General features: G+C 41.3%; 2 protein-coding genes across 4 annotated transcripts in view; one reads left to right on the top strand and one right to left on the bottom strand.

The window, feature by feature from the left end:
* Positions 1-614: 614 nt before the first annotated feature.
* tmem267 (transmembrane protein 267) lies at positions 615-19,505 on the top strand. Of its 3 annotated transcripts, XM_080218157.1 has the most exons (4): positions 679-871; positions 5,306-5,438; positions 9,692-10,082; positions 18,805-19,505. In XM_080218157.1, exons 3-4 carry the CDS (start codon positions 9,741-9,743, stop codon positions 19,138-19,140), a joined length of 678 nt encoding a protein of 225 aa, XP_080074283.1. In that variant the 5' UTR covers positions 679-871; positions 5,306-5,438; positions 9,692-9,740; the 3' UTR covers positions 19,141-19,505. The 3 variants fall into 3 exon arrangements, with proteins under 3 accessions (XP_080074350.1, XP_080074283.1, XP_080074223.1); XM_080218224.1 differs by lacking the exons at positions 679-871; positions 5,306-5,438 and adding an exon at positions 615-669; XM_080218097.1 differs by lacking the exon at positions 5,306-5,438.
* LOC145361839 (ciliary neurotrophic factor receptor subunit alpha-like) overlaps positions 7,251-20,883 on the bottom strand; it is a 123,647-nt gene continuing 110,014 nt past the window's right edge. Inside the window, exon 12 of the mRNA XM_080217905.1 lies at positions 7,251-7,464. The gene's annotated coding sequence lies outside the window, so the exon portion shown is untranslated. The remainder of the gene's footprint in view (positions 7,465-20,883) is intronic.

Here is a 20,883-nt window from a genome sequence, read left to right as displayed (position 1 = left end):
TGATCAATGCTGCAGCAGTGCCCTGGACCCTGGAACTGACACACCCTGGGATGGCAGCTGCAGCGGTGCCCTGGGACTGACACTCTCTGGGGAGGCACGGTGGTTAGCACTGCTGCCTGCCAATGCCAGGGACCTGGGTTCAATTCCAGCTTCTCCTCGGGCACTGTGGGGATGACACAATGGACCAGCGCTCACACTGATCGACGTTGCTGTCAGCACGCATGCGCACTCGTGTCCACTTGCGAATGGGCTCCCTCGGGTCGCAGCTCTGTTTCAATGACGAGATCCGATGATTAAAAGTTATCAATTATAACACCCACTTTCGGAATACGGTCAAACAAACTCTAAGAGTTTTGATTTATCCCGGAGGGAAACCGGGACACTATAATGACAAATCCAACGCCGGGGGGAGGAGGAGGAGGAAATGGCCGCCACCCGATGATGGGCGTGGCCACTAGCCAATCAGAGGGAAGGAAGACCAGTCGGGGACAGGACTGCGCGTGCGCGTGAGACGGACACACTCTGATTGACAGGAAAAATGACCAATCGGATATGAGGTATGGAGAAGGCCTGCCAATCAGGGCCAGGCAGGGGCGGGGTCAGAGCTCGGGAGCGGTGAGGCTGAGGGCAGCGGAGCGGAGGCTGAGGGAGCTGGAGTGAGGTTGTCAGGTAGGTCGGTGAGGGGAGAGCCTCATCCTGGACCCTGAATACGGCACTCTGCCCACCGTCCTGACAGGGCACTAGTGGTCGTTGAAGGATGGGCTCTGACTGCCTGATTGGTACCCCAGGCTTTTACAGGCACATCATTCGTTGTTGAACAAGGGGAGGTGATTGATTGCACTCAGGGCCATTGTCCATCCACTATATTCAGGTCAGTTTGGGAGAAATGGATATGTCATTCCCTGTTAATTAAGATGTGTCTTGAGTATGCAGTTCTCATCGCAGGGGAGAATTGATGTGTTCATAGATCCATTTATGATATCAGTATGTGATTATTAACGTGTGCATGTTTATCTATCTATCGTAATTTAAAATTATGTTTTCTGGTTCCCATACGTTTGAATTTTTTTCCCTTATTCATTAATGAGACATGTTCTTTGCATTGTATTGCCCTTTTGAAGAAGGTGGTTGTGTTGAATTGCTGTCTTTTTTTGTTTTTATTCCAATTCAATCAAATCAAGTCCAATTCAGAGTCTCATCAAGTTGAGACATTCCTGATCCAAGCTGACAACACAGTGAAAAGACAGGGCTCTCACCTCCTGTCTTGGGCTTAATCTACATGATCCAAGCTGATTAGAGTAGGCATAGCTCCTTCTCCAAGGCTTGATCTTCATTTGCATCTTAGCCAAAAGGCTGAGATGCAGCTTTAAAAAAATTGTTTCAAATGAAGCTAAAGTGTAACCTAATGACTTTAACCAAGCACAGCACATCAGTACTACACTTGATCTTAGCCAACTGCTGCAGTCCATGTATTGTAGGTACAGCCACAATGCTTCTAGGAGGGGAGTTCCAGGATTTTGATCCAGTGATAGTGAAGGAGCAGTGATATCTTTCCATGTCAGGATGGTGTGTGACTTGGAGAGGAACATCTAGGTGGCAGTGTTCACCTGTCTTCTGCTGTTCTTGTCTGAGATGGTGGTATTTGTGGGTCTGAGGCTTAGTGAGTTCCTGCATTTTGTAGATGAAGCACACTGGTGCAACTGTGAGTCAGTGGAGTGAGTTAATGTTGTTGATGGAGTGCCAATCAAGTGAGCTATTTTCTCCTGATGGTATTATGCTTCTCGAGTGTTGTTGGAGCTGTACTCATCCAGGCAAGTGAAGAGTGTTCCATCACACTTCTGACTTGTGCCTTGTCAGGATGGTGAACAGGCTTTGGGGAGTCAGGAGCTGAGTTACTTGCTGCAGGATTCCTAGCCTCTGACCTGCAATATTTATATTGCTAACAAAAACAGAAATGGGGAAAACTCAGGAAGCAGTGTGAAAAGAGAGTTAGCATTTCGCATTTGTATGATTCATCTTCTAAGCTTTGAAGAATTCATATGGATTCAAAATGTGAACTCTATTTTCTCTCTCTGTAGATGTTGCCAGACCTGAGTTTTTCCATCCGTTTTCTCTTTGTTTCAGATTCCAACATTGTAGTATGTCACTTTTATTTATGTGGCTAGTTCAATCTCTAGTTACAAGTAATCCCTAGGAGAGATACTGCCACTGAATGTCAAGCAGTGATGGTTAGATTCTTTCTTGTTGGAGACTTGTGTGGTGCAAATATTATTTGCCACTTGTCAGCTCAAATCTGGATACTATCCAGGTCTTTCTGCTTTCAGACGTGAACTGCCTTGGTATCCGCAGAGTTGCAAATTATGCTAAACAATGTGTAAACATCAGCAGATGTTCTCACTTATGATATTTTGGAATCATAGAAATTTACAGCATGGAAAGAGGCCCTTTGGCCCAACTTGTCCATGTCTCCCTTTTTTGTACCACTAAGCTAGTCTCAATTGACCCATATCCTTCTATATCCATCTTACCCGTGTAACTGTCTAAATGCTTTTTAAAAGGCAAAATTATACCCACCTCTACTACTGCCTTTGGCAGATTGTTCCAGGCACTCATCACCCTTTATATGAATAAATTGCCCCTTTGGATCTTTTTGTATCGCTCCCCTCTCACCTTAAGCCTATGTCCTCTAGTTTTAGACTCCTCTACCTTTGGGGAAAAAGTAGCAGAATCTAAAATTAGATGGAAGTAACTAATAGAAGGAAGGTCATTGTTGAAGCAGCTGAAGATGTTTTTGACTAGGATACTGCTCTGAAGAATCCCTGCAGAAATGTCCTGGAACTGAGATGATTGACCTTCGACAACCATAAGCATCTCCTAGGTATGCTAGGTATGTGTGCTAGGTATGACTTCAGTCAGCAAAGAGTTTTCCCCGGATTCCCATTGACTCCAGTTTTGCTAGGATTCTTTGATGCCACACTCTGTTAGGTGCTGCCTTGATGTCAGTGGCAGTGACTCTCATCTCACCTCTGGCATTCAGGTTTGAACCAAAGATATAATTAAATCATGACCTGAGTGACACTAGCGGAACCCAAACTGGGTGTCAGTGACCAGGTTATTGCTAATCAAGTGTTTCTTGATAGTACTGTTGATAGTCCCCTTCCATTACTTTACTAACGATCAAAAGTAGATTGGTGGGGTGGTAATTGGCCTGGTTGGATTTGCTCTACATTTTGTGTACAGGACAATTTTGCAAGGTAGGTGCCTGTGTTGGATTTGTAATGGAACATGTTGGCTAGGGGCACAGCAACTTTTGCAGCACAAGTCTTCAGTACTGTTGCCGGAATGTGGGCAGGACCCATAGCCTTTGCACTATCCAACGTTCTCAGCCATTTCTTGATATGTCGCAAATTTAGACTCTTGTTTGCCCTTCAAGGCAAAGATGACCATATTCATTATCTGAGGTGTTTGGTAGGGTTCCAGTGAATATGACTAAGCCAGTCCACAGCTGGAAAATTTGAGTATTAGTAGGTTAAGACAACCCAAACAATTGGGTTTTGGAGGAGTTGCTGGCTTGGAAATTGTTCTGCTTGCATTTTCTCTCTGCTTCTGATTTTTGAAGGACGATGCACTATTTTTCTTTGGTTGTGCAAGATGCACCAATTCTGGATGAGGTTCTCCCAGGAGTCATAAGACATTAAAAACCCCTCTAAGTGAAGTCTTCAGAGTGTCTTTGTTACACATTTTATGACCACCATTAGGGTTGTAGCATGGACTTGAATTCTCCATAGAAGATTCAAAATGTTGGAGCGTAATTGAGTGTATTTTCTAACAGCTTTCTGAGAGCCTGATGGATTTGGCCCCTGACTGCAATACAGCAGTAAATGTTACATCCTGGATGTATATTTGTACAACATCTAGTTCCTATTTCTTCGTAATTCATCAGTTATCTATATCGTATAATACAACAAGGTACAGATACCTAGCAAGTCAGCTAGCATTGATCTGAAAGTGATTAAACTTTGTGTGGGTGCCATTATTAAATTTTGTGGTCCCAAATGGTTGCATTCCTCTTTCAAGAATTGAAAATGTAGTTTTATTTCTCATAAGCTCCTGCACTTGTTATAAATTTGTGGTCTTTCTTTTACAATTAAATCTGTGCATCTTTCGAATTAATTATTGTATTACAAGATTTGATAAATTTAATCTTTTTTTTCCAAAAATGCTGTCTACAAATACACATGACAAGTGTGAAGAGAGCCTAATCAAAATTCAATCAATTTTGCTTGTAACATTTTGCCATCATTTATGGAAAATGAATTGAAAATTGCTTTGACACACTGAATGTTTGAAAGATTTTATTTTAGTGATATTATTCATGCTGCTATCATCAGCAAAGAATGACTGAAAAAAATAGAGGGAGAAATTAGAATATGAGAGTAAACCAGTGTGAAATATTAAAAACAGAGCTCTACAAGTAGGTGAAAAGATGGTAGTAACTAGAAGTAAATAGTGGTCCTTTAATCCTGTGTTCTTCAAAGTGGGGATCACAACCCACAACTGAAAAATATTGTGGACAAAGATGGTCCCCAAAGATAATTTTGATCATTTTTTTTCCATTTTCTCTCTGGACAAATTCTCATTGCCTTATGAACTGATCCTGTTAAGAAAAAAGTGCACGTTCACAAGGTTAAATTTAATACTTAGCCAATACACAAATACAATGGCTGGATTTCTCTGACCTTGCCTGTGGCTGGGATTCTCTGGTCCTGTTGCAGTGAATGGCATTTTGACCAAATTGTCCAGAGGCAGTGGAGTGAACAAGACTGGAGAATGCCACCCAATTTTTCATGATGAAATCTATTATTTTGAAATGATTTTGGGTTGAACATCGGTGTAGCTTTACATATAGGTCTGGTTCTGTTCTGTTTTGTAGCATTTTGCAAGATGGTTTGACAATGAGGACCTTTCATTTGCCAGTTTGAAGAGGAAGAGCTTAGTACTGCCTGATGCAATTTAAGTTACATGCACTTTATGAAAGGAAAAGGTAACAATTGGGAGAGGTGTATTTTTAGACTGCAGCAAATCCCATTTTGATTGCAACTATAGCAGTTGTTTGTCTGGTCAGTGGACTCTGCCTGGCTTCCAAATTTCCCATCGTGAAAGCAGGCTATAACTTCAGAGTTTGACAAGTATCACAATCCAATTCATTATTTTTCCCCTTTAATTCAAACAGCGAAATATTTTTATACAATTTCAAAGTGAGTTGATATCTGAAAAAAAATTGAGATTTTTTATTTAATTACAGCTGTGAATGAGAGAAAGGATAATCATCACATTAACCACAGCCTTCAATGGATCAGCAGAATGTAGTTATTGATGTGACATATTCCTATTCCACCTACCAAGGAGGTTTATTGATGGGATGATAACAGATAGAGGTAAATGGCAACTTCGCTATTAAGTAGTTTCCACCTGAAAGCAGCGTGGTGATCCAGTGAGCTTTGCATTCCAAAGGTGTGTCTTAAATGCGACAAAAGGAGAAAGTGCAGAATATAGTGTTAGAGAAAGATCAACTTTGCGAGTAAGGTCCATTCAGAAGTCTGAGCAAGCAGGAAAGAAGCTGTTCTTGAGTCGGTTGGTATGTGTCCTCAGACTTTTGTATCTTTTTCCCGATGGAAGAAGGTGGAAGAGAGAATGTCCCTTGGTGTGTTGAGTCCTTAATTATGCTGGTTGCTTTTCTGGGTGGGAAGTATAGACAGTGCCAGTGGGTGGGAGGCTGGATTGATTGATGGACTGGGCTTTGTTTGCGATTCTTTGCAGTTTCTTGAAGTCTTGGACAGGGCAGGAGCCACACCAAGCTGTGATACAACCAAAAAGATTGCCTTCTATGGTGTATCTATATAAGTTGCTGAGAGTCGTAGCGGACATGCCAAATTCCCTTAGTCATCTGAGGAAGTAGAGGCATTAGTAGGCTTTCTTAACTATAGCTCCAACAACATACAAATTGTTCGTGATCTGGACACCTAAAAACGTGAAGCTCTTGATCATTTCTACTTTGTCTCCATTGGTGAAGACAGGGATATGTTCCCCATTATGCTTCCTGAAGTTGATGACAGTCTTCTTCATTTTGTTGACATTGAGGGAGAGATTGTCATTGCACCACTTCAGATTCTCTATCTCTTTCCTGTATTCTGTCTCATCGTTGTTTGAGCTCTGACTCACCACGGTGGTGTAATCAGCAAACTTGAAAATTGAGTTTGAAGGGGAATTTGGCCGCACAGTCGCAGGTGTATAGTAAGGGGCTGAGGACACCCTAAGAGCCTTGTGGGGCACCAGTGTTGAGGATGATCATGGAGGAGGAGGTGAATCTTTAGTTTGATCAAGCAACCTTTTGGTTCTTTGGAGCTCCGGGCTAAATCTTGGGTTCAAGTTGGAAACATTCACTGACTAGACCAGGTTTTAGTTAATTTCTTGTCTTCTAACCAGATAGTTATTTCAGTGTAAAACTGTTTGTTGGTAAATGAAATTTGCCATGTACAAGATGGAATTACTTTGTTGTCAGGCAGCATCTTGGCTTTAAGTATGCAGAACTAAATGCAATTTACGGTCTTAAGTGAGGAAGATCAATTAAATTAATTTTAAATGCGGAAAAGTGAGGACCAAGCAGGCTTACCTGTCATGTTAAGTAGTAAATGAACATGACATGGGTCATGAGATACGGCCATTTGGTAAAAGTGGGTCTCCAGAAAGAAAGTTTGAAAAACACTGCTTTAGACTGAGGATGAGACTTTCTTTCAGTTCAGAAAGATGAGAATCTTTCAGTACCTATTCTAAGGGATAGGCACACTAATAAACAAAATGAGGTCAATAACTGGTTTGTTACTTAAACTAATCCAAAGGACTGGATGGGTCAGTAATGTATTAGAGGAGCTCTAACAGGCTAAAATACCCTCCAGGGCAGAGAGAATATCTAATAGTATGCACTAGGAGGCCATTTAATCTCTCAAACCTTTTCTGCCAATGAGATCATAGCTGACCTAGCTCCATTTACCCACTTTTACCCCATTTCTGTTAATACCATTGGTAACAAATTAATCTATCAATCCCAGTTCTTTTGTAATTTATGTAACCAGTTTAAATTTCTTGAGGCTGGCACTTAAGTGATAAATAGCCAGTAGAGTATTTTAAGAACTTCAAACAAATTTTCAGGTAAATACAGTTTTACTGAAATATTAAAATGTATTCATCTACTTAATGTATTAAATAGAAAATATCAGTTCAATTAAAGAGAAAAACAAGCCAACATTTCAGCTGTGATCTTAGAATCATAGAATTCTTACAGTGCCAAAGGAGGCATATCCTGAGTATATCTCATTCATTAAAACTGGTGGTCGGAAAGAAGCCTCAAAGATGTTTTAGGCAGAATTGTAAGGTGAAATTCCAAGGTCTTGCTTCAGTGACCTCCTAGCAAGGGAAAAATAATGATCTGGATCAGAGACTTGGCTGTACATGTATGTCCTCTCCAGTCAATTCCTTGGTTGACAGGAATATCGTGAAATCGATTCTATAGTGAGAGTACTTTGGACTAGCAGCACTCTTCGAAGAAGGATGACGGAAATGATTCTTTATTGCTGCTGCCAATCGTAAAGTCTGATCTATTGAATTATCAGTTTTTTCAGCTTCTGAAAGGTCTTTTACTCGTGTTTCTGCTATTTAAGCGCTAAAGGTTACGTGAGCTAAAATGGCTGTCTGAGGTTGGTGTTAAGAGGAGGTGTTTTTCTGCAGATCAGATCGGAGAGTTTTTTTTCACACGTCCTCCAGAAGAATGCTTCATACTGCTGCCGTTGCGCTGAATTTGAATCTTTATTAAAACCTCGTTGCTGATTCGAATTTAAAATTTAACTTGTGTGTTCATATCATTAACTTGCTATGCAGTTAATTCCACATAGCAGTAGCAGTTGTCACTGGCAGAAATAGGTTGGACTAAAACCTGGTGTTGTCAGACTTTTTACAGCATCAATTAATGCATAAATGTCGGATTTTATCTGATAACCACCCTGTGAAGTGCATTGAGACACATTGCCAAAGTTAAAAATGCTGAAAAAATATATTTTGCAATGCCAATTTGTTGTTGCTGGTTAAAAGAGCTTAATTCTATCAGACTGTTGGAATCTTACATAGACTCATAAATAATCAATGGGAATTGTCATTGAACATAGAACACTACAGCACAAACAGGCCCTTTGGCCCACGAGTTGCACCGATCACATCAACACCTACCAATCCATAGACCTATCTATAACCCCCAATCCCATTAAATCCCATATACTCATCCAGAAGTCTTTTAAAAGACCCCAGTGAGTTTGCCTCCACCACCACTGATGGCAGCCGATTCCATTCACTCACCACCCTCTGAGTGAAAAACTTACCCCTAACATCACTTCTGTACTTGCCTCCCCGCACCTTAAATCTGTGTCCTCTCGTAGCAACCATTTCAACCTGGGGAAATAGCCTCTGAGAATCCACCCTATCTATTCCTCTCAACATTTTATAAACCTCTATCAGGTCGCCTCTCAACCTTCGTCTCTCCAGGGAGAAGAGTCCCAGCTCCCTCAACCTGTCTTCGTAAGGCATGCCTCCCAATCCAGGCAACATCCTTGTAAATCTCCTCTGTACCCTTTCAATAGCTTCTACGTCCTTCCTATAGTGAGGCGACCAGAACTGCGCACAGTACTCCAAGTGAGGCCTGACAAGGGTCTTATAAAGTTGCAGCATTACCTCCCAATTCCTAAACTCAATCCCTCGATTAATGAAGGCCAGTACACCATATGCCTTCTTGACCACATCCTCCACCTGCGAGGCCGATTTAAGAGTCCTGTGGACCCGGACCCCAAGATCCTTCTGCTCTTCAACACTGCTAAGACTCCTGCCCTTGATAGTGTACTCGTTCATCCCATTGGTCCTGCCAAAATGGACGACTACACATTTATCCGCGTTGAAGTCCATCTGCCACTTCTTCGCTCAGCCCTGCATCCTATTTATGTCCTGCTGCAACTTCTGACATCCTTCCAGACCATCCACAACACCACAGACCTTCGTGTCATCGGCGAACTTACTAACCCATCCCTCCACTTCCTCATCTAGGTCATTTATGAAAATGACAAACAGCAAGGGTCCTAGAACAGATCCCTGGGGCACTCCACTGGTGACTAACCTCCATGCAGAAAAAGACCCATCCACAACCACTCTTTGCCTTCTGCAGGCAAGCCAGTTCTGGATCCACAAGGCCAAAGCCCCTTGGATCCCATGCCCTCTCACCTTCTCAAGAAGTCTTGCATGGGGGACCTTATCAAACGCCTTGCTGAAGTCCATGTACACCATTGAGTTGAATAATTTGGATATTCAGAAAGAAGAATGTAATACTAGGTAATGTAAACTATTACTTTGGCCTGTGCAGTCCAAGAATGAAGCATTTTTATCCATCTATGCTTAATAGATTGACTAGAAGTTTACAGAAAGAATTCCCTCTTCCTTGATCTCCAGTTACAAATGAGTAAAAATACTCCAAGCAGGCTCATACATCTTCTCAATATTTTCGGGCCTCAATCTAACAGTGCTGTAAAAAAAATTGCTTTGAGCTCATTGTAACATTGAGATTAAAAATAACACAATCTGTTCCTTTTTGATCTAGAATGAGGAATACAGACGTAATGTGCCATGGATGATTCTCGCATTGTACGATGTTCACGTCAAAACAGTCCACGATTACAATGGCAACAGAGACAGAAAATGCACGAGCACTACTTAAAACTTTCAGTACAGCATCGATCATCTCAAGCATAGGCCTAGGAATTTTCTGCTTCCTATCAGATCAGTGTTTACAATTTTCTTTAATCCAGAACAACTACTGGCTTAGGGCTCTTTCGGACAATGCAGTACATGGTGTCATTGGACTGTGGTCTTGGGCCATTGTGATTGGATTGAGAAAGAAGAGTGATTGTTATGAAGTGATTCTTGCTGGGCTTCTATCTTCTATCATTGACGTTGACCATTTTCTTGCAGCTGGATCCTTGTCCCTCAAGGTAAGAGTACACACACCAATCTCATATTTCTTTTCTATCATATCCGAACATGTAATTTGCTGCACACTTGCAGCAAACTGTTCACTGGGTGTTTAAGATTTTTCATCTAAAATTATATTTAAATATAGTGATGCTCACTTGCTCTTTGTAATTAGTTATAGTCACATGGTGACAAACTATAACACTATGTTATACATGAATGTTCCTTTACTTTTCTCAATTCACAGCTTTTTAGGTCTTTGAGATGTTTTTCACAATAATTGTCAGTGAATGAATATTTGGGCAGGCAGCTTGTTTGTTCAGGAAGTGGCACCATCACTCACCTAGTCGATTTAAGCAAATGAGCAATTAATCAAAGAATCCTTACAATGCTGAAGGGAAATTTGGTCCATTGAGCCTGCGTCAACAACAATCCCAACAGGTCCCATCCCTGTAACCCACACATTTACCCAGCCAGCCCCCTTGACATTATTGGGTAATTTAGCATGGCCAACCAACCTAACCCACACATTGGAGATCGATGCAGACACGGGGAAAATGTGCAGACTCCACACAGACCGTCACCCAAGGCCGAAATTGAACCTACGTCCCTGGAGTGTGAGGCAGCAGTGCTAACCACTGTGCCACCACGCTGAGATCTTATGGATTGTTTTCCAAATGGGATTCGAGTAATATGAGAAAATGCATTTGGGGAGGGCAAACAAAGCAAAGTTAAACACAATAAATGAGAGGATACTGAAAGGGATAGAGATGATGAAAGACGTTGGAGTGTGTGTCCGTAGATCCCTGATGGTGGCAGGACAGCTAGATAAGGTGAGAGAGAAAACATATGGGCAAGGTATAGATTACAAAAGTAGGGATGCAATCCTCAAAATATGTAAAACACTGATTAGGCCTCATTTGGAATTCAGTGTACAGTTCTGGTCACCACATTACGGGAAAGAAATAATTGTTTTGGAAAGAATACAGAGGAGATTTATAAAATGTTGCCAGGGCTTGACAATTGCAGCTCTGAAGAATAATTGGATAGGCTAGAATTGTTTTCTTTAGTTTGGAGGTGGCTGATGGGAGATCTAATCAAGGTGTACAAAATTATGAAGGGCCTGGATAGAATAGGCAGAAAAGACCTGTTTCTTGTGACAGAGAGCTTGGTTACTAGGGGGTGTGGATTTAAGGTGGTTGGTGGAAGGAACAGAGGGGGTGTGAGGAAAATCCTTTTCACCCAGAAGATGGGAGGAAGGAGATGGTGTCCGGAATTTGGTGGTGGAGGCAGAAACCCCTAACTCATTTAAAAGGTACCCGGATCTGCACTTGAAACGCTGTAGCCTGTAAGACTACAAACCGGTTTTGGAAATTGGAATTAGAATGGGAAACTGATTTATTTTCTTTTCTGTCTGACACAGACAGATGGCCATTTTCTGTGCAGGAGCCTTTCCATGGTTCAATGATTTTTATTCATTCTTGGGATGTGTATGTCACTGGCAAGGTGGCACATTCTCCCCATGTCTGCGTGGGTTTCCTCCCATGGTCCAAAGATGTGCAGGTTAAGTGTATTGGCCATGCTAAATTCTCCCTCAATGTGCCCGAACAGGCACGGGAATGTGCCAACGAGGGGATTTTCACAGTAACTTCATTGTAGTGTTAGGCCTACTTGTGACTAATAAATTAACTTTAACTTATGATGGATGGGGTGCTGACTAAGTGGGCTGCTTTGTCTTGGATGGGTGTCAGACTTCTAGTGTTTCATTGGAGCTGCACTCAAGGCAATTGGAGAGTATTCTGTCACACTCCTGACTTGTGCCTTGCTGATGGGCTTTAGTGAATCAGGAGGTGAGTTATACTTGAACCAGTACTAGTAGCCACAGTACTTACCTGACTGGTCCAGTTAACCTTCTGGTTGATGGCAACCCCCAGATGTGTAAGGTTGAAGATACAGCCATGTCGATGTAATTTAATATCGAGCTAAGATAGTTAGATTTCCTCATGTTGGAGATGGTCATTGCTTGACATTTCTATGACAGTAAGATTACTTGTCACTTATGAGCACAAGCTTCAGTGTTGTCCAGGTCTGGCCACATGCTGAAATAATATGCTGCTTTCATTGGTAGAGTTGAAAATGATAACTGAACAAAGGATAATCCATCAACAAACATCCCCACTTCCAATGTTATATAAGAGGGAAGGGTATTGAGGAGGATGGAGATAATTAGCCTCGGACAGTATCCTGCAGTGATATCCTGCAGTGATATCCTGAGTTGATTGTTTGGCAACAACTATAACCACCGTCCTCTTCTGTATGACTGCAACCACTGTAGAATTTCTGCTGTATGCTGAGCTTGATATTTTCATTTGATGCTTTGGTTAAGATATCACAGAGAGGCACAGTGGCTAGCACTGCAGCCTCACAGCGCCAGGGCTCTGGGTTTGATTCCCAGCTTGGGTCACTGCATGGAGTCTGCACATTCTCTGCATGTGTGCGTTGGTTTTCCTCAGATTGCCCTGTCTGAAAGGTGCATTGGCCATGCTAAATTCTCCCTAACTGTACCTGAACAGGTGCCAGAGTGTGGCAGTTTGTGGATTTTCACATTAACTTCTTTGCAGCGTTAATGTAAGCCTACTTGTGACACTAACAAATAAAATAACAGCTGTCCTAAAAAACTTGTGTGAAGGTGGCCAAAATTGGGGTTAAGGTCTCTCACTTATTCCACAGATGGTTTGAATATATAGATGTTGGGTGAGCAACAGGCTAAGATTGGTCACATATGAAGAATAGCCATTTTGAAAAATCATAGAAACCCTACAGTATAGAAAGAGGCCATTCAGTCCATCAAGTCTGCACCGACCACAATCCCACCCAGGCCCCCCCCCCCCCCCCACCCCCCCCCATATCCCTACATGAACCCACTGAACTCTTTGCCCCTTAGTGTCCTGAGATGTGTAGGTTAATTTTTAGCATGGCCTATCAACCTAACCCACACATCTTTGGACTGTGGGAGGAAACCGGAGCACCCGGACGGGATCCCACACAGACATGAGGAGAATGTGCAAACTCCACACAGACAGTGACCCAAGCTGGGAATCAAACCCAAGTCCCTGGAGCTGTGAAGCAGCAGTGCTAACCACTGTGCTACCGTGCCGCCCAAACCAAAGTAAATTAAAACACCTTTGGTGAGATGCATCTATTGTAGCTAACTAAGTATTTTCAAAAGAAGCTGAGAAGTTCTATTTTTAAAAGCTAAATTAGCAACTAGACCTTATTAAAGCAATTAAGAGCTGGAGAGACAGCTGACTGATGATAAAACTCAGGAAATAGATGAATCAATTAAAGGCTAAACAAGTCTGATGAGAATGATGCTTCATGACATTATATCATTAGTGTTGGGAGAGTACCCAGAATTGAGATCCTATCCTGTATGATTGACAGCAATTAATAGGCATTATCAACCCCAGAAAGGTTAAATATATTGGCTAGAGTATATACAGATTCACTGTCAGGCTTAAAATGGCTTTGCAGACTACTAAAGCTTATTTTAATTATGTATTATGTGAGTTTGCTAGTCACATAAAACAATCTTACTGATGCTGTTAACAAGGTGTTTTGTGAATTGTAGAAGCATCCATTTTTTTAATGTGTATTAACTTGTACAAAAATAAATGCTGGAAGATCTGACAGCATCTGTGAAGAGTGGGCAGAACTAATGTTTTGAGTCTGGATGGCTCTTCTGATGTTGGACATACACAATGTTCAATTATTTAATTATGTAGTTCACGATATGCATGATATAAATTTATTTTAGCATTTTCTGACTGAGATAACCTTTGGTTTTTCAACTCTTCAGTTTTTATTCAATCCATTCTCAGGCTGCAGAAAGCTTTGGATATTCTTTCACTTGACATGATTATTTTCTTGTCCTCTGGTCCAGCTTTGTTTTGATCAGCCTTAAAAAAATGAGTTCTTTGCCTTCAACTACTCAATTTTACTGTAGGATTAAAATGTTTTCTTTCCTTTTCATGTATTTTTTTAAAAGTCATATTAGCATAATTTGCACATTTTCTGTTTTCTGAACTTAAAAAAAGCAAAGTTCCCCTTCACGAGGCCAAGATGTCAGGAAAACAGTTTACTTTCTCTGTTTCAAATTGACAATTCTAAATAGCTTTGTTCTCAGATTTTTTTGAAAAGAGTTTCTCAGCTTTTAAGTTTATTTGTTAGTGTCACAAGAGGGCTGACATTCACATTGCAATGAAGTTACTGTGAAAATTCCCCAGTCACCACACTTTGGTTCCTGTTTGGCACCGGAGAATTTGGCATGGCCCAAACAGCCTGCGTTTCGGACTGCGGGAGGAAATCCACGCAGACACTGGGCGAATATACAGACAGTGCCCAAGCTGGGAATCGAATCCCAGTCCTTAGTGCTGTGAGGGAGCAGTGGCAACCATTGTGCCATCGTGTCACCCCATTCTTTCCATAATAACCTGAAAGAGAGTTCCTGATCTGCACAGAAGTGCCAGATTGTACACACATACCTCTAGAGTGAGGTTTGAAATCACGACTCATGAATGGAGGTTGAGAGTGCCCTCTCTGATCCCCAGATGCAACCTGAGCAAAGAGTATTAATCCTCTGGATCCATTTCTCCTTTCATTTAAATATTATAATATTTCAGGATCTTGCCGTGTATTTTTACTTCTCTCTCCTTCCTCAAAATCTGACCAACTAATTGTGACCATATTCCTGGGTCAGGCTGTTATGCTTACAAGCATGATAGGAATGTAAAGGCAGTGAATAATTTACTGTAACTGTGAACGCTGGATATGCTAATCTGTACTTGGCATTTAGGAAAGATGAATTGCCTATTTACAGATTCTGCAAAGACTGACAAAATCCAAATTGTAACCATTACCTTAGCTGGAATGTTGACTTACTATATTTAGAACACAAAGCTGAGCACTTTCTATAAATGATTAACAAAATAACTGCTACATGATGGATTAAATTTCAACCAGTATGTTATTGAAACTTTTAACACTGCTGCAATGCTGCCATCTATCTGACGATGTCAAAAATTAAAATGAAAGCAGAAATACTCAGCAGTTATAACAGCATCTGAGAGAGGAACAGAATTAACATTTTGAGTCAAGTATGACCCTTTCTGAGAACTGAAGGAGGGTAGAAATAAAATTGGTTATATGCCATCGAAAGGGGAACAAAGGAGAAAAGCAAAGGTTTGAGATAGGATGGAGGGTGAGGGAAATTAAATGACAAAGATGATATGGAACTTAAAGGCAAAATGAGTAGTAATGGTTGTAGTAAAGTGACAAAGCGCATGTCCAGTTTAAATGTCAGACTAATGAACAATTCTGTCCGAATGCAAAAGCAATAAAAACCAGATTCAAGCCAACACGGGGGGCATAAAAAAAATTCAAAATGAACAGCGTTCATGATCTAAAAGCGTTCATCATCAAAAAGAACTGCAAGTAAATTGCTGCTTAACCTGAAAGGAGGAGTATTTGGGGCATTGGTTAGAGAGCTGAAATAAGGGTAGGTGTTACACCTCCTGCAATTGTGTGAGAAGGAGGTATTTGAGGAGTAGACCAGCGTATTGCTGAGGGAGCAGTCTATTTGGTAGGCTGACATGAGAAGATATGTTTGGTGGTGACATCATGCTGGAGGTGACAGAATGTGAAGGCTGATAGGAGCACGTGGGGAACCCTGTTACAGTTTTGAGAGGGAGAAAGGAGAGGAAGTGAGAATAGTGTGTAGGAAATGGGCTGAACTTGGTTGAGGACCCCATTAGCCACAGTGGAGGAATTTTTTGGTTAAAAAGAAAGACCCATCAGAAGCTTCTGAAGTATGGGCAATGTCAAGTCTTAAACTGGTTGTGCAAGTGTGAGTGAGTATTACTTTTTCATTAATTGTTTCCTCTTCCATATAAAAACAAATTACTGCGGACACTGGAATCTGAAACCAAAAAAGAAAATGTTGGAAAATCTTGGCAAGACTGGCAGAATCTGTAAGGAGAGAAAAGAACTGGTGTTTCAAGTCCAGATGACCCTTTGTCAAAGCTGGAGAAAGTGGGATGAGTTAAAGGAAAAGTTGTTGAGAGAATGAGTTCAGCCAGCAGAGGAGAGTGGTGGTGGATGGGAATTGTTCAGGCCTCTTTTTAAGGAAGAAAAGCTCTCAGGCCATTCTGGCATGGGATGGAGGTGTAGAGAGATTGCACATCTGTAGTAAATAGGAGGTGGTTAGGGCCTGCGAACTGGAAGCTGTCATGATGCAGGGCATCAGAAGGATCTAGGATGTGGGTGGGGAGGGAATGAAAAAGGGCTTTGACAAAAGGTCATCTGGACTTGAAACATCATTTCTTCTCTCCTTTATAGATGCTGCCAGATGTCCTGAGATTTTCCAGTATTTTCTCTTTGGTTCCTGTACCACTGCCGTGCTAGGTTGTAGTTCTGGCATTTCTGAAATTAGGAGGGTAGGCATGTGATAAGGGAGAAATTGGAAATCAAGTGGTGCACGCTCAGAAAATGCTTAGATTATCTCCAGCTTGTAAATTCAGTTTGCAGTTTTTAGTATTTGTTCTGCCTGCACACTTTTCCCTATCCACTTTGAGAACCTACTCCAGTCAAAATGCACCTCATAAAAGTGACCATGATAGTGTTGGTGTGTCAGTTTTGGGATAGGAAGCCTGCTATCTTTACTCATGTGACCTTGACTCCCAGTGAAGGATGGCAATAAAATATCAGCCTTAGCAGTGGAGCCCACATCCTGAGAACACACAAACGATTTGTTGCACTGAATTGGATTGTGCTGTCTGAGCTTATGTAGTGTGCCTGTTTTCCAAGCTGCATCAGTGTGATTCTGTTAATAACTTACCTCCAAACAAATGTGGAAAATTTCTGTAGTTTTCAGGAAGCAAATACTATATTGTACTTTTTTAAAAAAGGAAAGCTTAGGCTGAATTTGATATTCCTCCTGAGAGTGAGTTCTGAGGCAGGTGGGAACCATTTGATCAGACGCAAGGATGTGAGGTGGAGACCCTGCCAGCTCTCCTTGATTAAGTCCAGAGCAGGAAAGCTTGCAGTTGGCTTTTCAGCCAAGGTGTCAGTTGAGATTCTTGCATGGGCAGTTAATGTCTCACCTTGCAGCTTCTAGTATTTGACCAATGGCTGGTGGTGGATTTACTGTGCAGGGAGAATTAACAAATTCAGTTGGATTTAGCAGCAACCTTCTTGAGGGAAGAGGGCTATCCCACGTTCTCAGGCACTCAGTATGATTGAGGGAATGAGATTGGGATGGCCGGGATGAGTCAGGAGCCTGCAGAGAGTCAACATTGTGCCCTTTCTTCTGACCCTTGCACCCTCATTGTTCTTCCCTCTTTCCTTGGGGAATCTGATGGTAATCCCTAGTGAAGTCCCAAATCATTACTATTAGTAGCAGCTACCCCTCCTTGTCAAGCTGCTGATAATAGAGAACTGCTGACTTCTCATTGGCAGACAGCTCCAGGGGTGGGATTTTCATTCTACTGGAGGCAGTGCAGCAATTAAATATCCCTAGTGGAGCCAGAATTACCAGTGGTAGGATTCCCATTGACTTGTGCTTTAGAACTAGCTATGGCATAAGCCAGATTTTCAAATATAATGATGACAGCATTGGCATCTATCCAACAATGTAGAAAATTGTCTGAGTATGTCCTGTTCCTAAGGAGGAGGACAAATCAAACCTGGTTTGGTTTTTGGCGGCCAATTATCTTGGTTCCAGGATGTCACTGCAGGAGTACCTCAGTGTAGTGTCTTAGGCCCAACCATCTTCAGCTGCTTCATCAATGACCTTTCTTCCATCAAAAGTGGGGATGTTTGCTGATTACGCAATGTTCAGTATCATTCACAACCCCTCAGATACTGAAGCAGTGTATGTCTAAATGTAGCAAGATCTGGACAATATCCAGTATTGGGCTGACAAGTGGAAAGTAACATTCATGCCGCACAAATACCAGACAATGAACATCCCCAACAAGAGGGGTCTATCCATAGCCCCTTCCAACATTCAATGGCATTACCATCATTGATTTCCCCCACTGTCAAGTACAAGTGCATTAAGGTTAAGAGGAGTGGAAAGAGCAATAGATGCTTAGATCATGGCAGCATAGCTGCAGTAAGGAATAGAGAAAGACCAGGTTGAAATACAAAGGATCAAGATGGACAGTTGAGGAATGTGGATGCAGATTAAAGATGAGGGGAGTTTTTTGTCTCTTTGCCAATGTTGTTTTGGAGGATTGAGTTGGAACTGGGTGAGGAGTGGATGGAGTGCATAGTTCAGATATCTCTGAACTATGTGCTCCATCAATGGTTGCACTGATCCAGGCAAGTGGAATTAGTGATGAGAAGGGTTTGAGAGTTAGTAAATCCTCCTGTAAAGGGGAAGAATTTAATTGGACTGAAAGATTGCACTTTGATTAAATATTCTTTATGCATTGGTATTTTTGTCTTATCAAGTAGATATCTTGGAAATTGAAACCAGTGTTCTTTTTGAGCTATAACTTAAGATTTTTCCCCTACATATTATGGAATTGCAAGGCATACTAGGCAAAGTAATTTTTCTAAAACAGTAGACCTGAGCAAGCTGCATACAAATTTTATGCACTTAATTTTACCAGATAAAATGTTAACAGCCATCATTTTGAAATCAAATTCTGTGCAGTAACAGCTTTTTCTCTCTTTTAGGCTGCATTGCATCTCCCACAAAGACCTGCACTACATTGTTCCACAGTGATACCTGTAGTGGTTTTATCAATGAAGCTTGCTATGTGGATATTTAGACTTAAAGATTCTTGGTGTTTCCTGCCGTGGATGGTGACCATTTCTTGGGTTTCTCATCATATCCGTGATGGTATCCGACATGGACTTTGGTTCTGTCCCTTTGGAAATACAGCTCCTGTGCCATATTGGACTTACATAGCGATTACAGCCTCGTTCCCTCACCTTTGCTCAGTTCTAATGTATGTGACTGGCACTAGAGAAACAATGTCCATGTCCCATGGAATTGCAATTGATGTATAACAATATATATGTATATTTCTGTTAAAGATGATGCTCACTGCACTGAACTGGACATACCTACAAATGCCAACTACTGACCATTATGTAACTACTTTTTGTGAAACTACTTGTGTATCAGCAATAGGCTGTGTATAATAATTTAAAACAGCCTCAATCTCTGATATTCGAAGCTGCTATGTGTAAACGTGTAAGCGTTTTTCAAGAAACAGTGTTTTAAATTTGTATTTCCTTACAATTCCTGTTGTAAACATGATCAGTGGCTCACAGAATTATGTAATCTTTTCAATTGACTGAACTGTACTGTGATTGAAGGTTAGAATGAGGTAACATTTTATTATTTGTAATTAAAGACACTCTCAGTTTGATTGTGTTGGTGTTGAAGTGTGTTTGTTGAAAATTGATGCAAATTTGTGACAGTATTTTTGTCCCTCATAGGCAAAGCAATATTGTAGTAATTGATGATGGACAATTGATCTCCTGTAAACAGAGTGAGTACCTTTGTGAATACCTGGAACTTGTTATAATATCAAATTAAAATGAACTTGGTGTTTTCAGATACATCCCCTTTCTCTAATTGTATTTTAACATCTGAAGCTGCAATGCAGCCACTTTGACATTTTGAGAATGAATATTGCTTGTCATTTTGAAATTTTATCTACATTCTCATGCCTTCCACTAAATCAAGCAAAAGCACCAGTTTGTTTTCTGCAAGATGTGTACTTATTAGCCACGCTCAAATGAATTTTTCAATTGCTTTCATACAGCAAGTACCCTTTAAATTCAAATTAAAATCATAGAATCCCTATAGTACAGAAGGAGGCCATTTGGCCCATTGAATCTGCACCTACAACATTCCCACCCAGATCCTATTCCCCTAATCCCACAATTTACCCTAATCCCCCTGAAAGCAAGAGGCAATTTAGTATGGCCTAACCTGAACATCTTTGGACTGTGGGAGGAAACCGGAGCACTGGAAGAAACACATGCAGACACGGGGAGAATATGCAAACTCCATGCAGACAGTGACCCAAGGCCGGAATTGAACCTGGATCTTTAGTGCTGTGAGGCCTGTGACTATGCCACCCATAAAAGATCTATAACAATTTTTGAAACTTGGCAGTTTCAACAAAGATATTAGAGAGGAAGTTGGATTATAATTTGAAAAAAGAGAACGGGGAGGAGGAAGTAAGTGGCTCTGGTGAATTACTCCTTCAGTGAGCCAATATGCACATGATAAGCCGAATGGTGTTTTTCTGTGCTGTAACTAATTTAATATTCAATGATTCTGCCACCTTTTCAGGTAGTTTGGTGATTATAGTACTTGGCTAGTAACACTTGAGATTTGCAGATTGAATCCCATCCGTGGCATGCTGAGAAATTGTCATGAATTGATAAACCTGCTAAATGATGGGCTATCATCAAAAAAAATATGAAAGCTGCAGGTTTTGTATTTGACCTTGGGATGTGGATGTTGCCAGCAAGTTTGGCATTTATTGCCCATCCTCAGTTGCTGGTCAGATGGTGATGAGCCTTTAAATGCTCCCCTAATGCTGTTAAGTAGGGAGTTCAATAATTTGACCTAGCCGCAATAAAAAGGATCATACATCTGTCACAATAGGTTGTGACTTAGAGGTAATGGTGGTCTCCATGCCTCTGCTGAGCTTGTCTTTCTGGCTGGTGGAAGTCATGCATTTAAGAGGAGTTGCTGAACAAGCCATGGCAGCAATGCATCCTGCAGGTATT

This window comes from Carcharhinus amblyrhynchos, chromosome 1 (assembly GCF_965287045.1).
Source record: "Carcharhinus amblyrhynchos chromosome 1, sCarAmb.v2.hapA, whole genome shotgun sequence".
Taxonomy (NCBI): domain Eukaryota; kingdom Metazoa; phylum Chordata; class Chondrichthyes; order Carcharhiniformes; family Carcharhinidae; genus Carcharhinus; species Carcharhinus amblyrhynchos.
Note: the sequence above shows the minus strand (reverse complement) of the source record. Positions and strands in the feature narration are given on the sequence as shown.

Bases quoted from the DNA above. Each gene is read 5' to 3' on its own strand.
- tmem267 (XM_080218224.1), top strand. From the start codon at position 9,741: ATGTTCACGTCAAAACAGTCCACGATTACAATGGCAACAGAGACAGAA. The intron at 10,083-18,804 runs GTAAGAGTACAC...TCTCTCTTTTAG, and splicing joins CTGGATCCTTGTCCCTCAAG to GCTGCATTGCATCTCCCACA.